General features: G+C 55.4%; 1 protein-coding gene across 1 annotated transcript in view; it reads right to left on the reverse strand.

Moving 5' to 3' along the window:
• Positions 1-12,575, reverse strand: part of PLEKHG4 (pleckstrin homology and RhoGEF domain containing G4) — a 68,610-nt gene extending 56,035 nt beyond the window's left edge. Inside the window, exons 1-2 of the mRNA XM_065733424.1 lie at positions 11,932-12,575; positions 1,779-1,976 (exon numbers count right to left, since the gene is read on the reverse strand). Of these exons, the coding sequence (XP_065589496.1) occupies positions 1,779-1,976; positions 11,932-11,934 (201 nt within the window). The 5' untranslated portion in view covers positions 11,935-12,575. The remainder of the gene's footprint in view (positions 1-1,778; positions 1,977-11,931) is intronic.
• Between the last annotated feature and the right edge of the window lie 8,972 nt (positions 12,576-21,547).

A 21,547-nucleotide genomic window follows, 5' to 3' on the forward strand; every position in this document is an offset into this window, starting at 1 on the left:
ATAGATTCAATAAAAATCCCTGTTGCCAGCATTATAGGGCAACTCCTTCCAATATTCCAGATCAGCTGGTCCTTTTTGTTCCAACCCAGTCATTTCTGCGCCCATTTTAATCACGGCTGTTTTACTTCAGCTCTCTGCACAACCAACCATCCACTGTCATACCCACATGCTGCATTACTTCCAGAAATAAGCTAAGCTAAGACTCTGTTTAGTTTGGAGGATCTCATTAATATTATCTTTATAGCCTAACCTTGAACTAAGAGAAGACTTGCCTTCCCTTCTTTCTTCTCTTTCCATTAAAATGACTTTAAAAACAAACCCTACACGACCTGACACACTGTTTGCTTGTGCTTCCCCCAAAAGTGAATGGATCCGAGCTCTGCAGCCCTATATCCTCATGTTTTCTGATCTCCAAGGCAGAAGTGTCTTCTATAGTCCCTCTCCTGCACAGCACGGTTAAATTTAGCAGCCCAAGACCCAACCCAAGTCCAACACACCACTTGTAGAAGTCGCTTGTACTAGATCACTGACTTGTTCTGTCATCAGAGTAGGTTGAGGCCATCGGGGGAGAGATGGAGTTAGCAATAAATAAATAAGAAGTAATTTCGAGCAGTAAAAACTCCAACAAGCAGACTTCCGCTGCTGGCTGCACCCTGAGCCCTCGCAGGACCCCAATGCCAACACCTCAGCGTTCCTCAGCTCCCACCTTTCCCACTTCGGTGTCTCTCGGTCCCCCCACCCTCACTGCTCCCACCGCCCTCACCTCTCCGCCTCAGGGTCCCTCAGAGCACGGCCAACGCCTCAGCGTGGCCCTCCCGCCCCACTCAGCTCTCCTCATGCCCATCAAGCCACGCTCGCCCTCCTATTGGCTCCCGCCGCCTCAACCGCCCTCCTATTGGCCGCTATGCTGCGTGAGGCCCGTCCTCCCACGCCCCGCTCCGAGCGCGGCCTCGCGGCTCCGTGCCCGCCGCCAGCAGCATGAGGGGCGCGGCGCCATATTGCCGCCCGCCGACACCCACACGCGACTTAGGGGGACGACAGCCTGAGACCGTGCCCTAGCAACACAGCGAGGACTGCTGGAAAGCCGGACGGTCGCGTTCCCCAAATCCCCGCACTCAAAGCTGGTGGGCGCTCAGAGAAGAGCCATATCCAACCAGTTCCTCCTCAGCTGCGAGGATATTGCAGACCTGGCTTAGCGCACTCTCTATGGCCAAAGCCAAAACAGCTCGGGCAATCTCTGCTTTTTTAGGGTGGCGGTTTCTTTCTTTTCGGAGCCAAGTTTGCAATGGAGGCATTTGACTCATCATTTCTAACATTTAAGCCTCCTGACAGCGAAGCCCATTAATCTCGGTCTCGCTCTGGCAGTAACGTGACTCCTTGAGGCTACGGAGCACTGTGATGCTTCCAGCAGCCACCGAAGGCAGCCAGGGACATGCACCCCACACCCAACATCCTCAGCCCCCTGGCTGGAGAGCCCCTCAGCTCAGCCCTACACTGCCATCAGCCCGCAGAGGCCACACTAACCCTTCCTGCTGAGCCCCAAAGCCCTTTTCCACTCAGTGCTCCGCTTCTGGAAGGCGAGGGCACCGCTCCACATCTGATCTCGGCAAGGTTTGTGTTCGGGAACCATTCCTCAACTGTTTGCTAGCTGTCTGCCTCGCCCTCCCACCTAGGCTGCTGCAGACAAGCATGCGCTTTCTGCCAGGCGCTCCACATCCTCCGGCAGAAGGAAGGTTCCCCAGCAAAGCCCTAACAGGCTGAGAGCGTGATGTACTCACACAGGCATCCTGCTGAATGCACTGCAGGATGTGCTTGGCTGGAATCAGGAAGTCTATGAGGTAGCGCAGTCCATCCCCGCGGTACGTCTTCTCCACCACATCAAAAACTTGGCACAGCACGGTGGCGGCGGTAGCCTCGAATGGAGGGTAGAGAGCTGATAACGTGCTCTGAATGCAGCCGTCCAGCGACTCCGAGTCCTGCCAAGAGAGAAAGCGTTAGCGGTGCGGCAGCACGGGACGCCCCAGCCGGCTCTGTGCTGGGAGCACAGCCACCTCCCAGCGAAGGAGGGGAGAGGATCAAAGCAGCAAACTGCCGTCCTTCCTCCTTTCTTTTGGCACAGCAACAACTTCAGGTGGATTAAAACAAAACGCCAACAAACAGCACCTCTCCCAAAAGGCGAGTGAAGCGCTCACACAGCGCTGCGCGCAGCGGCGAGATTCCCCAGCTTTTGCTTATGCAGCAAGTCCGTCTTGCTGAGCTGGGTGGGGCTGCTATTAAACCATTACCGCAGCACGTGAGTGCGTGCGAGTGAGCGAGAGTGTCATGGGGCGGAGGAGCGCAGCCCCGCCGCTCGGGCACCACTGCTGTGATCCTTTGCAGGCCGAGGAAAGACGTGGGGGAACACTCGTGCCGATGCTCCTCGTCACGCCGTGACCCGAAGTGCTGCTCGAGCTCGTTGGCAGCAGGGGAAGCCAATCAGTGGTGCTATCCCTCATCATTCTCATGGCAGGCTCCTTCTGGGAGCCACGAGTTTTCTGCAGTGAGAAATGCCTCGCACAGGATCCCAGGCTGCTCGAACAGGACTGCCCCTGGTGCTCGAGCACGCGCCTCGGTGCCCATTTCCTGCTCAGGCGATGGCTTGTAACTTCCCCTGCTGCTGCTCGGAGCCAGCCACAGCCTGCCCGCGCTGTCAGAACCCATTCCAGCGCTGGAGGCCAAATTCTGATCTGCTGCATGGGTGCAAGTCACGAGAGCTTGCCAAAAAAATAAAATAAAGCAATCTGCAGACATCTGCAGAGAGGATCCAGATCCTTCCCTGCCTTTTTGTTTTACAGGGGACCCCTCTGGCTAACCTAAAGCCAGTGGGAGTGAGCTTTGCTACAAAACCAAATGAAAGTTTACTCAGGTGTCTGGCCAGATCCTCCTCTGATATAAATCCACCTCCTTTCACTAGAGACAGTGAAAGCATTTGAGCCTCTAGCCCAGAAGCCTCTAGCCTCCCGCAGAACAGGAACAGCTGCATGGACATGCCTGAAAACACACCTCAGTTCCACAGGAGGAGGGATCAGGAGGAAGGAAACGTTCACTTTTCTTCCATCGAAGGAAGGGGTCCCTGGCTCCAGCCATCACCTTGAGGAAATGCCACAGCTGCAGAGCAAGCCTGAAGTGACCTGCAGCCACAGCGCTCCTCACACCAACCCTCCCATCCTTCACAGCTGCCCAGCTCAACCATCCTTACATCCCTCATGCATGAAAGCATACGGGCACAATGTATTGCTCAGTGGTGCAAGCCTTCCTGTAGGTAAGCACACAGGAGAGATGAGGACATGCAGGCAGTGCCTGCACAATCCCTCCCTGCACCAGTGTGGGTGACAGCAAGCCACAATCTGCCTGTAGCACTGTTTCAGCTTTTCTGATGCCGTTTCTCCTGATGTCAGCAACAAGCAAGGCTGAATGGCAGCAAGTAAGCACCTAACGTGTTTGCAACCTCCTGCCATCCCCCTCGAGGTCAGCGTAACCAGATAAAGAGAGGCTAAGGAACTGTTTTTCATATTCTTAACCCAAGGACTCAAAAAGCAGGAGCAATGCGTGCATGCTGGCAAGTGCTGGATGCTGGACTCAGCGGTTAGGTCTAAACCTGAATGGGAGGGGATAGTTGTTTTAAACAAGCTTCTATCCACCCAAAAAATAAAAGCATTATCAACCCCCAGCTTTTATGTCGTTAACTAAAATGGAAAGCCTCTTCCAGCTGGACCAGACATTAACAGAAGTGAGAGTCCAAACGCAGGCAGCTGAAGGCAAGCACAGCTCCAGTAAGGCTGTGCCCCCAGGGGAACAGGAGGCCTTCACCTGCTGCTCTTCCCCCTAACACCAAAGAGCCCAGCCATGGACTCCCACTGCTGTTACAGCTGGCAGAACTGGGAAATGCTTTCCACCTGATCCTCCCCAGCCCCCAGATTCAAAGCCTCAGCCCGTGCCAGCTGTGGGTTGTGTTCTGCCCTCTGCCCCCATACCTCTTGCAGATATTAATCCCCCCTCCCCAGTGAATTTGGTTTACTGTTGCAAATAAAACAAAGAAGTAAAACTATTTGCACATGAGCCGGTGTGTTGCTCTCAGGTTCTCACACCATTCCTGCTGCCTGAGCAAAGCCTTTGCAAGATAATTATTAACACTGGCACCGAATCAAAAAGCCTTTATATGGTTAAAATAAACCAAGCTATATATTATTCTTCCTTCAGTAAAATACAGGATAACCATAGCCTGTAGCCATTGTAAAGTTCAGTGCTAACAGATGCTTCCCCTCTCTCTGGTTCAGTGTACCATAAAGCCACGATACCTGTGCAGGCTTGAAGGACAGAGAGCTGCTTTCAGGCCCCACCTTTGGATCATTTCCCCAGGTTCTCTGCTAATTCCACTTGAAAAGCCCCAAACATGGTTGCAAATACACGCACCCCATGGGGGTCCACCTGATGGCAGAGCCTCCTCGAACATGGAGAGTGCAGTGTGGCAGAGCTTGGAGCAGGCTGGACTCTGAGCGCAGACATTTGGAAATCAGTTCACAGCCCTGGATTTGGGATGGGGCTGCTTATTTGTCCTGTTAACTTCTCAAGGGCCAGAAGGAACGGCCTTGGCAAGGGCACTGGCCCAGAAGGAGCTGTGGTTTGGAGGCACAGGGAACTCATACAGAACGCCAAGAGATGGGAAGAGCATCCTGCACTCCAGATGCCAATCAGAAGCCCACAGCCCATCCTATCCACAAGCCACATCCCCTGTGCCACGCAGGGTACACAACCCCCACCAGGATGCACAAGGAGAAACTTTTGCAACCCAGGTCAGCATCCTGGGAGAAGGACAACAAGCCAAACTGAGCAAGGATTCAAGGGAAGGGTGCACTCCTGCCCACAGCTGCTTGCACAGCAGCCCCAGAGAGCTGGCAAAGCCCTGCACGGGGCCCTCCTGGAGAAAGCAGCCCCCTCCATGCACCACAGATCTCAGGCAGGCCGCTCCAGCAGCATTGCCACATCCTGCTAATGGGAAAGGCCTGAACATATGCTTCTTTCCATCCCCTCGGCACAAACGCAAACAGGATTGCTTTCCAACCAAGCCAGAGAGCATTACCCTTAGCAAGCAAGAAAGAAAAAAGTCTCAAGACTCAAATGTTTCTTTGTAAATAGCTCAGGACGCCCATGAACTCCTGCATGCTGCCGCCACACCTCCCAAAAGAGAACCAAGCTTTAAAAATAACTGCTCCATAAATCAAGGCTCTAAATAAAGCCCAGGTTAAGGTCACGTCTGGCCACGGCAGCTTTCACCACACCACAGCTGGGAGCTGGATGATGTTACAGCCCTGCTCCTGGGACCTATCTACCTCTCCTCATGCAAGCAGCTGCAGCAGCACGCAAGGAGCCTGCCAGGAGGCATCTGGAGCAAGCAGGAGCTCCTCAGCCCTTTCTGAATGCCTTTGTGGTCAGGAAGAGAGCTCCAGCCACTGGGAGCTCCTGCCATGCTGCAGTTCACGTTGAACGCTGAGAAAGATCTCTCCTCTGGAAGAGCAGTGAGGCAGTGGCACAGCTGCCCAAGGAAGGGTGGGAGTCACCAACCCTGGAGGTGTCCCAGAGCTGTGGGGATGTGACACTGAGGGATGTGGGCAGTGGGCACAGTGGAGTGAAGTTGGGATCTGAGAGCTCTTTTCCAACCTCAGTGATTCCATGGTTTCCTTTTGACTCAGGTTCTTCCTGTTTGTAACTTTCCATTTCGTTCTTTCTTTCCCTAACTGCTCACCAGTTCGGGCTGAATGCTGGAGACCTCCTGCAGGTTTGGAAAAGAAGTCAGCCTGCCAGGGAGAAGAGAGGAGAATCCTGAGGCTACGCATCAGAAAAGCACCTGGGACAGCAGCTCAGGTGGCACAGGTCAGTGCTGCATCCCTTCCCTGCACCAACCTGCACTGCTGGAGCCACCCAGACCCACCATTCACTTGACCACCTCTGGTGGAAGCCAGTAGCACGCTCAAAGCACTCGCCTGCAAAAAGTCCTGAACAAGGACAACACGAAGAAGAGGCACAAATCTTCCCCACTGACAGCCCAGATGTTGTCTGAAGGCTCCTAAAAGCTCAGTGAGTCCTGCAAGCCCGGGACTTATGGCAGACAACACTCCTTTCTGGCAGGCTGGACCGGTCCGTGCCACATGCTGAGACATACATCTGGCAGCAGGAACTGAGGATCTGCAGCTTTGGCAGGGTGAGCACCCAGCCTCCAAACATCGCCTGCGTGTGGCCCCCAGCCAGGTTTGGGGACTGGGGGAAGGGAGCCCCAGCAGGCCGAGCAGGGCCGGGTCGCTCTGCCAGTACAGGCCGCCGTGCTGCACCGCTTGGCTGGGGCTGCCAGGCTCTCAGTTGACACGAGAAACCTCATTTCCAGTAAAAACAGACCTCTGGGCTTTCCACGAACCCTTTCCACTTTCTGACAGCAAGGCGGGTGGAAAAAGAAAAGAAATTTCTGTGTTCAAAAAGGTCTCCAGCTAAAAGCAAGGCTTGTTTTTCTGACAAAGTCTGAGATTTCCCACTCCTTTTCTGCTGGGAGGAGAACCCTCCCATCCCCATTTCCTGAGCTGCTCTAATCGCAGCAGCAGTGAGTTCAAGAGAGGAAAATCTTCCCAGCACAAGAGCCAGCTCCCCCGGCTGCGGGGCTCGGGGGGAGGCAGGGAGCAGGGCTCCAGCCGCAGCACCCTGCCTGCCTCAACCTAAAGTACACTGCTTACTGAGCGCAGCACTGCAAGGCTGGCGTTCACACTGCGGTCCCGCGACATGCCCACAAACGGCTCTACCTGCTCTTTGGCACCGTGCTCAGCCGGCTTCGTGCGCAGGCTGTGCCTCCACCGGCCCCTCCGGCCTCGCAGGGAGTGGTGCTCTGGGAATCATTTCCAGATGCCTCCCTGCTCCCCAGCCCTTCCCGAGGCCAAAGCGGCTCCTACTGGGCAGCCGCGCGGGATTAGCATTCCAGGCGCTGCAGGAAAACAAGCGCTTGGAAGCGATTAACTCATGATCTCTTGTTTAATTAAACAAAGGGGAAAAAATGATGTATTTGCTTTTCAGCTCGGAGGTCCCGCTTCTGCGCATGCGGGAGGGCTGGGCGTGAAAGGCAGGGCAGCCCCATGGCCTGCGCGGGGTTGCACTCGATGGGGACACGCTGGGCAGCTTTGGGAGCAGTGCAAGCCGCCCAGAGGCACAGCACTCAGCTCCTCTTCCTCGGAGCCCCGCATTCCCCTCCCTACCCTTTGCTCGAGGTGTTCCCACTGCCTGCAGCTCCCCTTTGCAACACCCAGCGCATCAGAAGAGCTGCTGGTGGGGATGGTCTCCTCATGGGGATGTTTCATGTTCACAACTGAGCAAAAGGCAGGTCCTGCCCAGAGCCCTGCCCCAAAACCTGCTGCCCTACTAGCTACAGCTCAGGGGGTGAGACAGGTGTTTAAAGAGCATCTGAGAAAACAGACCCAAGCCCTGTCTTGAAGCAGACGTGCTCCAGCTGGCACAGGGGCCTGCAAGTAGGTGAGAAGAGCTGTGTGTGCACCACCACCCTACAGCCAGGAACCAGCTTGCCTTGGGTTAGTTTAATCAAGGGATTAGGGCCTTAATCTGAAATAACTGTCTAAGCACAGATATTTATTTTTTTTTTAAATATCACCAGCATGGCTCTAACCGTGCAATTAATTACCAAAGCTGTAATCAGTGTGATACAAAGCTTTTGTAACACCCTGCCCAGCAGTGGACTAGTGCTGGCTGTGTCTGCATTTGCCTGTCACCTCCTTGAGGCCCCAGGATGGAGCTGCATGAGCTCCCCTGGCTCATGGAGCAGCCAGATATGGTGACTCCCCACCGCCCTGGGCTGCTGTGCCACTGCCTCACCGCTCCTTCAGAGAAGAAATAATTCCTAACATCTAAACAGAAGTGAAGGTTCTGTTCACACCAGCCAGCTGCAAAGCACACCAGGGAAGCTCCCAGCCAAACACGTCAGCTGCCTTCAGCCAGGCCATCAGACCCTGACCTCCAGCTCGTGCTCAGACACCCATCTGCGAGCACCTCCCAGCAGATGGGCAGCCTCCTGCTCTCCAGGAGAAAATGATAATCCTCCAGGAGGACAGCTGACAAGTACCAGGAATGATCTTCACACGGTCACCACTTAGGTTATTGCTTCAGCACCGCTACCCAGCTCCCACTCCTCCCCTGCAAGGTGCACGAGCTGCTGGGACAGGCTCCCAAGGGCACGTTTTCTAGTCCCTGCAACCTCCATAAGTGAGGGTAGATGCCTCTAAGAAAAGAGCATCTATTAGTTAAATGAGCTCCCAGGCTTAAGGTAGGAGCCAGATAAGGCTCCACGGTCTCAGCATCCCGGCACAGTTGAGCCACAGCTCCTTTTGGCCTCAAACATCCCATCTCACGACGCTCCTGTGAAATACAAGTCCTGCTACATCAAGGAGGAGGGAAAATAAAAGCACTCTGAAGCCAGAGCAGCAGGATTGGCTGATCATAGGAGAAAACCAGACGTGCAGGGGCTCCTCCTTGGAGGAGCAAATCCCTGCACACCCTTGACACGAGAAGCAGTGGCAGATCAGGTGCAGCTGCACACCTCACCTCCAAGGAGGGACAGAAGGCCAGGGCAGGCAGTCCAGGGACAGCACCAGCCCCGCCTGGATAAGCGTACCCGCTTCCAACGAGCTGCATTTGCTCCAAGGCTCTCAGAGCTGGCTGGGGAATGGAGGCAGGCACCCCACTGCACACTGAAGCTCTCCCACTGAGCAGCCCAGCCTAGGGCTCAGAGCTGGACGGAAAGATTTTCCCTGTACTCAGATAAAGCCCTAAACGAGCGCCTCACAGAGAGCTAAGTACATCAGTCATAAACGCAGTGCGCTGCTTTTACTGAACGCCCCAGTCAGACAGGGGCAAACACAGGGCTTTGAAAGCTACTCCCTTTATGGCTTGCCTTTTTTTTTTAAATAGCAAAGTCTCACGTGTCCCATTATTTCCATACATATCAAAGAAGGGTGGAGACTTAACTAGAGATTTCTAAAAGACATCTTTGTGCACAGAAGGGATGTATGCCAAAACGTGGGTGGTTATAAGCCCAAACACAAAGGAGAATACATCCACAGGCATTTTTCCCCTTGATCCATTAACGGGTGTGCATACCAGCCCACCGAGCGGATAAGAAGGACCTTGTTCCAAAGGTAAATGTATTCTGAAAGATGACAACAGGCAGCAAATAGCCCACATCCTTTCACCGTGCCCGAGGCTCAGGCTGTGAAGCTGGAGGTGGACACCTCACTCAAACAGCCAGAACTCCTCCAGCTTCTTCCCATGCCAGGCAAGTCACCGCCTGGCCATAGCATCTTATCCTACAGGGGGAACCATAAGGCCCTACAGAGGTCCCTTTCTATCACATCTCTCCATGTCCAAGAGGAGCACACACAACTGTCCTCAGCTGCTCCTGTCCCTCTCCACCTGAGCCCTTTGGTTCCACCCCAACCAACGGCTGTGGCACCCCAGAGCAACAGCGAGATGTTCAGTCTGAGCAGACAGGAAGATATTCAGATTCACTCTGTGCTACTTCCATCTCGATATTTCAGCTTGTCGGCCAGCGATGCAAGAAAACGGGATGCACACAAAACCCAGCAGGAGCACTTCGCCCAGGAAATACCCAATCTTTTGTGTTTTAATGAAAGACTAAGTCAGCCAGCAAGGATGGGGCACAGGAATATGGGAACGCTCAGCCCCGGGCATCCCACCCATACAAGCAGGGCGTCCCCTTTTATGTCACCACGTCCTTCGAGCACCAGGAGCAGGTCCATTTTAGCAACAGTCTTTCCTTATATAACCACAGCCAGGGCACAGGAGCAGCCACAAAGGCAGTGCTATTCACTCACACGTGGCTCTGAGCGTGCCCCTCCCAGGGGTTACTTGGAAAGCTGGCACCTCCAACACCCAGAGCCTGCGACCACCGAGCAGTGCTGCCCTCCTGACTGCAGGGACAGCGCACAGAGCAGCCAGGAGAGCTTTGTCACCTCAACACCCCCCTGGAGCTGGATTAACCTGCTCCCTGCAGCTGGACCCTGCACCCAGCAGAGTCGTGGCCACAGAGGCCGTTAGCTGCAGGACGCCAGCTCTCCCAGCAGAAGTGCTGACACTCAGGGTACATTGCTCCATGGAAACCTGCAGCATCACACCAGAAACACTTGCTGTCTTGCATCCCTGCCTGTTACCAGAGCAGGTTAGGTGACTGCTGGGCAGAGATGTGTGGGTGCAGCTGGTCTAGCACCTGCAGACTCATTATTTTCATTGCTGCAAGGAATCTTTTTGCAGCGCTGCAAAGGACAGCGTGGCCACCTTCCCAGCACAGACCATCACCCCAGAGAGGATGCTGCTTTCAGACCATTTCCATGTGCTCAGGGTTACGTCTCTGGGCTCTGTCTGTGTTCCAAAAGTCTTGCTCATTGCTTTGGCACAGAAAGAAAGAAAGAAAATCCCAAACACTTAAAAGTTCTTTGCAATTCCCAGACTTGCTTCCTCCCCACCCCAGGAGAAGATACAAGAGGAGGATGACACAAAGACCATCTTTTCTGCTGAAATCCCCCTCTCTCGCCAGCACAGAGATGCCACCTGAACTCACCTGCAGAACACCAACATTTGCCTAAGTTGGGCTACGTCCACCATCAGAGAGCAGCAATCATCCTATCAAGGGTGGAAGCACGGCCTCGTAACGCAGCCTGAGCAGCTCCCCAGGGATGAAGCTGTCCCTCAGCCTAGGGAGCAGGGCTGGCCTCGTCACGGTGGCACCGGGTGGCAACTACTCCTCAGGAGAAGCAAAGCTGGGGCACTGTGGCCCAGCCACGTGTCCTGACCACCTCCTGCGCCCCAGCTGGTGGGCAGGGTGAAGTCCAGTCCCTCTGCCATGGCAGAGGGATCCTTACTAGGGGCCACGAGCACAGCCCTAGCTGTGAAAGCCACAATGTAATGAGGTTTCACAGTTGTAAAAGCCAGTTCTGGGGGAAGGTTTGCCTGTTTGGTGTTTAAGGCACCCATCAGCTGCAGCAGCACTACATACCACACACGGAGAGCAGAACATCCTTCACACTGATAGCAAGGACTCACCTGCCTCACACAGTTGGGCAGCCTCCACCAGAAGCAAAGCCTCCAAGAGCCCCAGGCCAACCCACGTCCACTGAGATCCAAATCTTCTCCCTACAGGGTTTGGTTGGTTCACCTGGACACCAGAAACTGGAGTCCAAGGGAACAGCTTGTGGCCACAGGAGAGCCACGGGGCCCTTGGCAGAAGAGATGCAAGAAGCAAAGATACAGGCCAAGGGAAGAGATACAGGCCTGTCAGCTTAGCTGGCCACAGAGACCAGGAGTTGGGCAACTCATCTTTTGGTGAAAGCCAGCAATCTCCAAGCCCAGAAGCTGTACTGAAGCAGCCAAGCAGCAACTCAAGCAAACAAAACATCTGGTCCGTGATCCCCGATCCCTCCGGGTGCTTGGCACAGCCAGGCACAGGGCTTCCCCACAGCCACCCCCAGGGAGATGGGGTGCTCTGCTGCCTGCTTGGTTTCTCAGTGCTTTCTCTAAGTGTCCAGTGCCAGCCCTAGGCAGAGGGAAAGGAGCGCTGCCCTTCCCCAGGCTCTGCAAAGGGGCAGTGCCCACGGCAGCACACCAACTCCAGCCCTGCATTCAAGCAGCGTACCTGCTCCGCTCCATCCCAGCCCCGGGCAGCACCCCATGGGGGATCGGTGCCAGCAAGAGCCCTGTGTCCCCACAGCCACCCCAGAGCTGGCTCCCAAATAACGGGAAGCACCAGAGCACTGCTTCCCCACCTCCGGCATCGCCCCGTGCAGCTCCGTCCCGCACAGCCCTGCTCCAGAGCCCTCTGCAGCGCTTCCTTACCATGTTCCCGACCTCCTTTTTCCCCCCTCACTTCCCAAAGCGGCGTTTTTTCTCTTTTTCCTCCATGTGTGCGACGGGGCGTCTCCTCTCCCGTCCGACGTGAACCACTGAAGCACTCTGAGTCCCGGACTGTAATCCAAACCCTCGCCGCCCCCAGCACAGCTCCAACTAATCTAACTCATGACACTAGCGAGCAGGGGACCTCGAAGGTTTCTCTGACAGCCAACCCCAGAGCTCGGCGGTGGAGGGACATGGCGTGGGGTGCTTCCTTCCCCAGCCTCGCGGGGACCTCACGGCCCAATCCCTATGGCACCGCCGCTCCCCACGCGTCCACTGCCCGCTCAGCGGGGATGCTCCGTGGCACAGAGCTGCTTTCTCCTGGGAAGATCCAAAGAGCTGCTAGAGGAAAGCGGGTCCACTGCGGACATCCCACGGAGGTCTCCAGCTTCGTCAGGGAGGTTTCCAGCAGAAGTTTCTCCCCCACGCTCCCCTTGGCTTTGCCTTGAGTTCAGGGAGGGTTCTCCACGCTGCAAGATCCCGAGGAAACGCTGGGGGTTGGGAGGGGGGGGTCGGGGAAAAACGCCGAGAAATAAGCAGAGCACTGAGGAAAGCTGTTTTTCTAACTTCTGGAAGGGAAACGAGAGAGGCAGTGACCGCTTCAGGCAGCGGCAACAAACTGCATTGGGATCAGGCGAGGAGCAGAGACCTCGCCCCCTCCCAAAGGAGGAAGTAATTTAACATGGCAAGTTTCTCCACCCCTCCATTAATTGTTTAAGATGGCCAGGGGCCAAAATACTGCCCCTGGGAGCGGGGAAGGTCACCGAGCAGGCGGGTAACAGCCTCCAGAAGCAACAACGGGAAAGGGCACAGCCAGCGAGGTGGGAGGGGGGGTGGGCAGGTGCTGCTAGCACCCCAGGCCTGCTGGCACATGGGGCACAGCGGGGAGCGGCCCCCAGGAGAAGCCCTGGGGATGGGGTGTGGGGCCTGGCTGCAGGACTGGGGGCGGCACAGGCTCACAGCCTTGCTAGGGACGGACCTCCCAGTCTGGAGGCCATGGTGCTGGCACCCAGCTGCTGGCGATGGTGACACAAAGCAGCACACGCCAAGGGAAAGGGGGACTCATGGACATGGAGCAAGAGGGACCACGTCCCCTGCAGGGACCAGCTCTGCAAGCAGCTGCTGCCAAACCCTTTTGCTGCTCCAGCCAAGGGCAGCAAGGATGGATGACAGTCCCTGCAGGAGCTCAGCTTGCTTTCCTTAAGCAGAGAGGCCCTCCTAGATGGGATGCAACAGTGGGTCAGAGCAGAGCAGCACTGTTCAGCACTTGTCTTCTGAAGTCCTTGAGGGCAGAGCCTTTCCCACAGCCATTGGCAACTACTCACCTCCTCCTTGCAGCACTTCCCCAGTGCAGGTTCCCTGTGGACCTCCTGCCCAATGAGGTTGGGCTGGGTGAAGGACAGCATCTCTGAGATGTAGAGCAGATCGCTAGCACCCATTTGTTGCTATCCTCAGCATCCAAAAATGAATCTGTGATCCTGCATCTGCGTGCAGAGACCCTTTCCTTCCTTGTCAAACTGACAGCACGAGGATGAGGAAACTTCCCCGGCAAAGCCTCTGAGTGTAGATTTCAGTGTCTGCACAAGGCTATGTTTGCAATGCAGCTTTGCCCTTCATTTATTCCCCAGAGAACATCTCCCAGCTCATGATCACAGCTCCAGCAGGTGCTGGGAGCATCCCCATGCTGAGAAGGGCAGCAGAGAGTGATGTCCCTGCAGGGCACGTGGCACACAGCTGGCTGCAATAAGCCTTGTGCTAGCAGAGATGCTGAGCTGCTCCACTAACAGCTCCAGGAGAGCAGCTATCAGCTCTTCTCAACCCCAGGGCACAAGGTCAGCTTCTCCTCCAGCCCCCGTCAGCAGCAGGGTTAGGGCATTATCAAGCCACCAAGCTGCAGCTCTCAGAGTCAGGCAGAGAAGCGGGGCAGCGCTGGGGGCCACGTAGGAGTCTGCAGCGTCCCCATCAGCACAGACAAGGAGGGCACAACCTACACACACACCCCTCAAATCCAGTTTCCATCGCATTTTCGACCTCTATGCCTGGGACAGAGCCAGATGCTCCCCAAGCCAACGCTTGCTACCCCAGTACTTCTCATACTGCTCAGTCAGAAGCACATGATGTTTGAACTGCAGCAACGGTGGTGGTGCCGTGCTTTCCTGCGCCACAGTGCAGTGCTGCAGGAACATCATGGTGCTGTTTATTCTTGGCTGGATCCTTATATGTATTTTTTGACTGCAAAGCAGCTTTTTCCTCGTCTGCTGCATTGGAGATCTGTTCCTTCCACCAGCACATGGCAGCCAGCTGCAGCCAGCACTCCTGTGGGTGTTGAACAGCCCCTCGAGCGTGGTGCACAACAATGCTGTGCTTGTTCCCTGACACAGGCTCGTACTGTCTCCTTGCAGAGCAGCTCCTCACTCTTACATGAGCCCTGTGGTTTCCTCGGGTTGAACTTTCATTGCTGATGCTGGTGCAGAAGTCCACTGTCATCCAGGAAGGGGCGAGGAAGCGGCCAGGAACCCGTGGCACCAAGCAGCCTGCCCATAAGCGTTGGCTGGGCCAGCCATGGAGATCCAGGTCCCTTGCACAGACCCACAAGCAGTTTTACACCAGGGGAACCACTCTGGCTCTTTGGTGGGGTTCTGCTCACCACTTCTCCTTTTCTGGACGCAGATTCTGGAGCTGCAGTGCTATCCAAGCGCCTGCTGAGACCCCAGGCAGACAGGAAGAGAGCACAGGCAGGCGCTCTGCTTTGAGGCCCTGCTACTAGAGGCCTACTTCCCAGTTGTGCAAAGCAGGGAGAGCTCAGTACTGTTACCAACAGGACTCAGCTGTTCTGGAGGAGACACAGATGTTTTGGATGCTAGATAAGGACATCTGACCTAGGGGAAGTTGTGCAATGAAAGCTAGACAGTCTCCCTACAGCAGCCAGCAGCTCATAGCAAAACACCCCACACACTCTGCATTAGCTTAGCATGAACAGCAGTGTCATGCTCAGCACAGGGAGGTTCCCATGTCTATGGGCACCTCCAGGGGCAAGGAGAGCCCAGCAGCAGGTGGTGGCAGACCAGATGACTCTGAATCCACTTCCAGAGGCATCTGCTGGACTTGGGCCCTCCGCCACCTCCCACATCCACACAGCACATGGCTGTGCAGATGTCCCATGGATTAAGCTGTGCTCTCAAAGTACAGCTTCATCATGTTATGATCCCAGCAAGCCACCCACTGCGACCCCCGTCAGCACACAGGGGTACCGCAGCCACCAAGAAGCAGCATCAGGTGCCTTAAGACCAGCGATGGGTGTTTACCTGAAGTAGATTTAGTCAAAGGAAAACAACAGGTGCTGCAAGCAGCCCTCAGTACCAAGAGCACTGCAGGACTGAGCTAGTCCTCTCCTCATTAGAAACGTAAGAGAAGGCAAAACGTGGCTTAATAATATTCAAACCTCCATTTCAGATCACAAGCAAAGCAGGCCTTGGCTTCACAAGAGTACCTCTTGGTTTAACTAATTAATTTGATAATCCTCTATTTGGAACACTCAAGAGACATTCAGCTTTGAAAGCAAGTAATTACCTCTAAGTGGCAACCTCTTTGTGAGGCCCAGCCTGATCAGAAAAAAAATGTCTTAAGCCAGAAACATAATCACGGTGTGATTTCCCAGAAGGACTGGATAAGAGACGACATAACAGCTGGTCACACTCACAATCTCAAGACACGAGAGCCACTCAATGAGCAGGTCTCCAGTTTACACTTCACGATGCCATTCAGCACCATGCACAAACCTGGTGTGCAGGCAACCACCAGGAAGCCTTGCAGGAGATGACTTATGATTCCTGGCTGCTCCAAAACCCACCACCACCCTCTGGTTCGATAAGGGCAGCCTGGCTTTTTCAGAAGAGCAGCCTAAAAGAGACCTGTGTCTCTGCAGATCTCACAAACGTTACAGCATGGGACAGTCACCTGTTTACCCACCCATGCTAACCAGCCCTACTAGCAGCAGTGCTGCATGATATTTAATCCCAGCAGCACATGTTTACTGCGCCCTCAGACTGCTCAGCTCAAAGCTAGACGTGCCCATAGGCACCTCTGCCTTTCCTGGCCCAGCCTGGCTGGGCTCTGTCTCCCAGACATGGAGCACAGGGGCTCTCATCTTCTTCAGTCAGGGTCCTCGGTCACGGCTGCCAGGGACTCTTTCCAGGTCTGTGTAACAGAGCACAGGTTGGAAAGATGCATCCCCTACACCCCATGCATCTGAACCACAAGCTCTTGTGTCACTGCCCTGTGCCCAGCTCATGCAAGCACCTTCAACATGAGAAGCAGATAGAGCCCTCACCAAGGCACCCATAGGTGCTGAGCAACAGGAGAAACAGGCAAAGCACTGAGACACACTTCTGGGCATCCCAAAAGTGATTCAAAATGCAATTATACCCAACTAGGAGAGAAGGATTCCAGCTGTACCACCTTACTCCAGAGGAGGGATCCACCAACAAGCACTGATTTGTGCTCACCATACGTTGGGCACTCAGGGGGGCCAGCACCAAGTGCTACCCTGTACTCCAGCAACACAGGACCACGACAGTTCCATCAACCTGCTCCAGGAGCTCTGACCCTGCAGAATACCATTCCTACAGGGTAAGCATCCTTCCCCCAGCACCCCACAAACCCCTCACTTACAGCCAGCACTTGTAGAGCAGCTTGCACCCAGCAGATCCCAGCAGATCCTGCAAACCATTCTCCCATGGCAGAACCTCTCTGGAGAGAAAGCAAGCCCTCACCTCCCTGCAGTCTGCTCCTCCAGAGCAAGCAGAGAAGCAGCTGGACGAGATCTGCACTCACTGGGGCAGAGCAATCGCCCCAAGGTGCAGCTCCAGCTGTGGGCATGTAATCAGTGCTTCCCGGAGCCCATGGGTGTTCCCTGAGACCAACTCTCACTTCACTTGTGTTCAGCTGGGCTGAGCACTGCCTGCCAAGCCCACGCCAGAACCACTGCTGGTCCTCCAGGTGCTTCCTAAAGCACTTTTAATCCTGCTGGTATTCCTAGTGGGGGAACAGCAACCTGCTTAGATCTGACCCCCCCAGTGCAGGAGTGGACTTTGCCTTCCTCCAGCCTTGCCACCTGGCACTGAAGGCAAAGAAACGTAGTTCCTCCATTCCACTAGAAAGCACTACATAAAGCTTGAGATAGCTGAATGAAGGGGGCTCATGCCCCTCCCCTCCTTGCCAGCCATCTCTCTCTTTCTTCTCATCTCTCTTTCCCTCAGGACTGCTATGCTTGTGGATCTCTGCTCACATGGAGATAAACAAGAAGCTCTTTACACTGAGGGCGGTGGCACAGGCTGCCCAGAGAGGTGGTGCTGCCCCATCCCTGCAGACAGCCGAGGTCAGGGAACGGGGCCATGAGCACTGATGGAGCTGTGGGCGTCCGTGCTCACTGCAGGGATCGGAAGCAGACGACCTTTATAAGGGTTCCTTTCAATTCCAGTGATTCTGTGATTTTTCTGTGATGGGAGCATAGCACGGGAGGGCTCCAGTAGGCTCAGATGCGGCAGAGTCCAATCACATTTCACAGGGGACCTCCAGGAGCGCAGAGCATTGGTGTCTGCGAGACTGATACTCCAGCTACCCCGGGCTGCCCTATCCAGACACCCCTCCATGCTGAGCCTGAGGAGCAGAGCAAGCACCATGCCTACACAACGAGCCCGCAACGTCCCTGGGGCACCATTCCCCAACCCTCCCCTCACAACCCACACAGGACACGTATAGATATCCATACGTTCTCCTCCTCCCCATCGCTAGGGGCCCAGCCGCCATCTTGCCCCGCTTCATGCAGGCCGCATCCCCGGGCTCGCGTGGAGGCGGCAGCCGGGGCGAGGCCGCGGTCCGGGGCGACACCTGCCGGCCGTGCCGGGGCCCGTCTCGGGGCTGAGGGCTGAGCCTCTGCCCGGCAGACCGCATTGATTCTGGCTGCCCACCCACTCGCCCGCCTTAACGCAGAGGCCCCATGCAATTAGGCTGGTGGGTGTTAATTATAATCCCAGGTCAGCGGCCCAGACGGAGGCAGCCAGGATGACCTAGGGCTGTGTGCAGGGCAATCTCTTGTCAAGCAGCGCAGCAGGGCGCCTGTCTATAATTAAATGGGGAATGGTAATTAGTTGATTAGCTGCTGACCTTGTGCGTGGCCCCTCCTGCCGGCACCTCATAGAATAGAATCATAGAACTATTAAGCCTGGAAGAGACCAATACAACCCCCCAGCCCACCCCCACTGTGCCTGCTGCCTGTGTCCCTCGGTGCCACATCCCCACGGCTCTGGGGCACCTCTTGGGACCGTGACCTCCATCTCCCTGGGCAGCTTTGCCACTGCCTCACTGCTCTTTCAGAGCAGAAATTGTTCCCAATACCCAACCTGACCCTCCCCTGGTGCAACTCAAGGCCATCACTGTCACCTGTAAACAGAGACCGACCGCCCCCCACGCCCTCCTCTCAGGGGTTGCAGGGCCACAAGCTCTCCCCCGAGCTCCTCTTCTCCAATGGACCCATCCCATTCCCTCTGCTGCACAGTGCTCAGACCCCTCACGGCTCTGCTCCCTTCTCTGGACACTCCAGGTCCTCCAAGCAGAGCACTGAGGTGGTGCGTGAGGATGTTGTGGCAAAAGTGCAGGACCCCACACTGGGTCTTGTTGGAGCCTGTGCTGTTGGCCTCAGTTCCCTGATGCAGCACATCCAGATCCCCCTGCAGGGCCTTCCTACCCACAGGCAGATGATCGCTTTTCCCTAATGTGATGTCATCTGCAAACTGACTGAGAGTGCATTCAATCTCCTCATCCAGATTGTCAGTGAAGATATTAACAGGACAGGCCCCGGTACCGACCTGTGGGGAACACCAGCTGCCAGCTGGATGTAACTCCATTCCCCACCACTCTCTGGTCCCAACCCTTCAGCCAGATTTTCACCCAGCAAAGTACACACCCGCCCAAGCCACGGGCTGCCACTTTGCACTTAAGCTCTCTGCCTCTTCCTACTGCAAGATGCAAAGAAGCAGGTCTGTGGGCAGCGGGCCCCCTCCCGCCCTGCCTCCCAGTCAATATTTGGCACCCCACATCTGCCCCATTTTGGCTGAGCACAGCAGCACCTCAGGGGGCAGTGTGTGTGTGGAGGCTTTCTGCCCTTGTGAAGTTTGGGGGATGTTTAATTGCTTTCTGGTAAGCGAGGCTCCGTGTGGAGGTGGATTTGTAGACAAATCCAAGCACAGCGAGGTAGCTGGTTGACTTTCTTTGCTCTTTATTGCACATTGTAATTTCCTGTTTGCTTCAAAAGCTATTCTTGCAAAGGAGGAAAAAAACATATCAAACATTTATAACAATTCTGTCTGTTCCTTAGCAGGAGAAAACAAAGATCAGAGCGAGCCTCTCAGAGGTCACCAGCTAATTCTGCTATTTAGCCAACGCGCTTTCCCCAGACAATGCAGCCCTCCTGCAGCACGCTGGCTAATCTGCTTACTCAGCCGCTGCTTTCAGCCCAGGAAAACAAAAGCTCGTGTTCCTAGAGTGGTCAGCTCCCAGGAGTCAGCCCCCACATCTCAGCACGAAAAAGCACAGCCTGCTCTGGGCCTGGGTATTTGCTTTTTTTCTTTTCTTTTCTTCTCTTCTCTTTTTTTTTCTTTTTACCTTTCTGGGTTACCTTCCCAAAGCATTTGCAAGCTTTCTCCACAAGCAGGAGAAAGTAAAAGAAGCCACGGGAAATATTTCTATATGTGTGTGCGAATGTGGTAGATGAGAAGGAATATCCTGGCTGTGGGAGATGGGGGTCTCTGGAAAAGCAAAGCCCTCCGTGGGTACCACCCCCCCCCGGCTCCCTCCCACTCCAGCTCACCTGGCACAGTTTACCTGCAGGGCAGCTGGGCTGTGTGGCACCGGATGCCAGAAGGGGAGCTGAGAGGAGCTGCGATGACTTCTTCTTCCTTGCGGCCGTGGGGAAGATCTGGGACACTCACGAAGTCAGAGCCTCCACACGTCAGCACCCATCCTGGCTGCTTTTGAAGAGTTCCCAGGAGCAGCGGCGCGGCCACGCAGTCCTCCAGAGCAGGGAGTCCCACTGCTGCTTTGCTCCTCCAGGCAAAAGCAGAGAAATCCGAACCACGGCGAGGGGTGTGGATCACCCCACCCAGCTCCTGCTGGCCTGCACATCCCACTGATCAGCTGCCCTCAGCCCATCCATGCTGCAGCTCGCTCCCCTGCACACTGGGATGCAAGGAGGGGGAAGCTCACTGTGAGAAGGCACGGGTGAGCCAAGGAGCTGGCTCGACACGCGACAGAGGGGTGCAGTGCGAAGCATAAAAGCAGCAGCTCTGCCGTCCTGGCTGCTCTGCCCTGGAACGCAGCATGGGAACCACTGCCCAGTGCAAATCTGTTCCTCATTATCCTCCCCGGCTGCTGACTGATGCCGGCTCAGTCACCAACGACGTGCCTTGCGGCCTAGGATGGCTCACACCCATCAGACAGGCGACTTTTCAGGGTACATTGAGGCTGGCATCCGCCCCTCCAAGGTAGTGACAGTGAGTTGCAGCCTCCGCGATAGGCAGAGGAGGCTTTTGGTGGAGGCAAGGAGCAGCGGTGGCTGCGGGAGAAAGGGGATGCAGTGGTGGCAGTGGGGCAGCAGGATGCCCTGGGCCTTACCCCAGATGCAGATGGTGGCCACAGAGTGATGGTGAGTTGCCACCCAGGAAACGAGCTGCAGGAGGGTGGCAGCCGGGTGCCCACACGGGCGGCCAGGGGAGCAGTGAATGAGCTGAGGTCTCCAAAGTGTGTCTAGCCACGTGTGGTCAGCCTGAACGCCTTGCCTTAATTCATCTTTGCCTTCCCACTGTTCTCGCGTGTATGGCCAACAGCTCTGCTGTGATTTGTGCTTGCTGGAAAGCCTGGGGAGAAGTGGGAGGTGAGGAGCTGAATGCCCATTCAGCAGCTTCCCACCACTTGTGACTGTGTAGGTCATCGTGGAAACATCACATGGGGGAATCAGAAGTGCTCCAGAGATGGGGCAGAACGAAGAAGATTGCAAAGTGGCCTGTGGCTCAGCAACACCCTTGCTACAACAGAAAACATGACGCTGGCAGACCAAGGAAAGGATTGTTCCCCTCAGGTTGATGCTTAGCTGCATGCCAGCTCCAATTGGAGGCTGCTCAGAACAAGAAACACATCTATTCTATTTCTAAAGCTTACCTAAGAGCCCAGCACTCATCGTGCAGTGGGAAGGCTGTGATTTGGAGATGCTGTGCAGTGCTGACCTGGGAGATGGCCGACACCAACCCCCACCCACAGCTTGGCTCTTGCATCCTGCTGCTGCCCCACTGCTGGCACTGCCTCACATCCTCTGCTGACTTCACAAGTTCTGGGGAAAGGGGAAAACTGGAGGAGCCGAGCATCGGAGAGAGTAAATCACTGCGGAAAAAATGTACAGATCTAATGGCAGTGCTAGGAGAAGCCTGTGTGCAGAACGGTCTGCAGCAGGCAGACAGCTCCAGGATGGGGTTGCTTATAATAACAGTCGGAGGGTTGTATGTTCTGG

The sequence above is a fragment of the Cyrtonyx montezumae genome, unplaced genomic scaffold, assembly GCF_038088225.1.
Source record: "Cyrtonyx montezumae isolate F1298 unplaced genomic scaffold, pur_monq_1.0 scaffold_17, whole genome shotgun sequence".
Classification (NCBI taxonomy): Eukaryota; Metazoa; Chordata; class Aves; order Galliformes; family Odontophoridae; genus Cyrtonyx; species Cyrtonyx montezumae.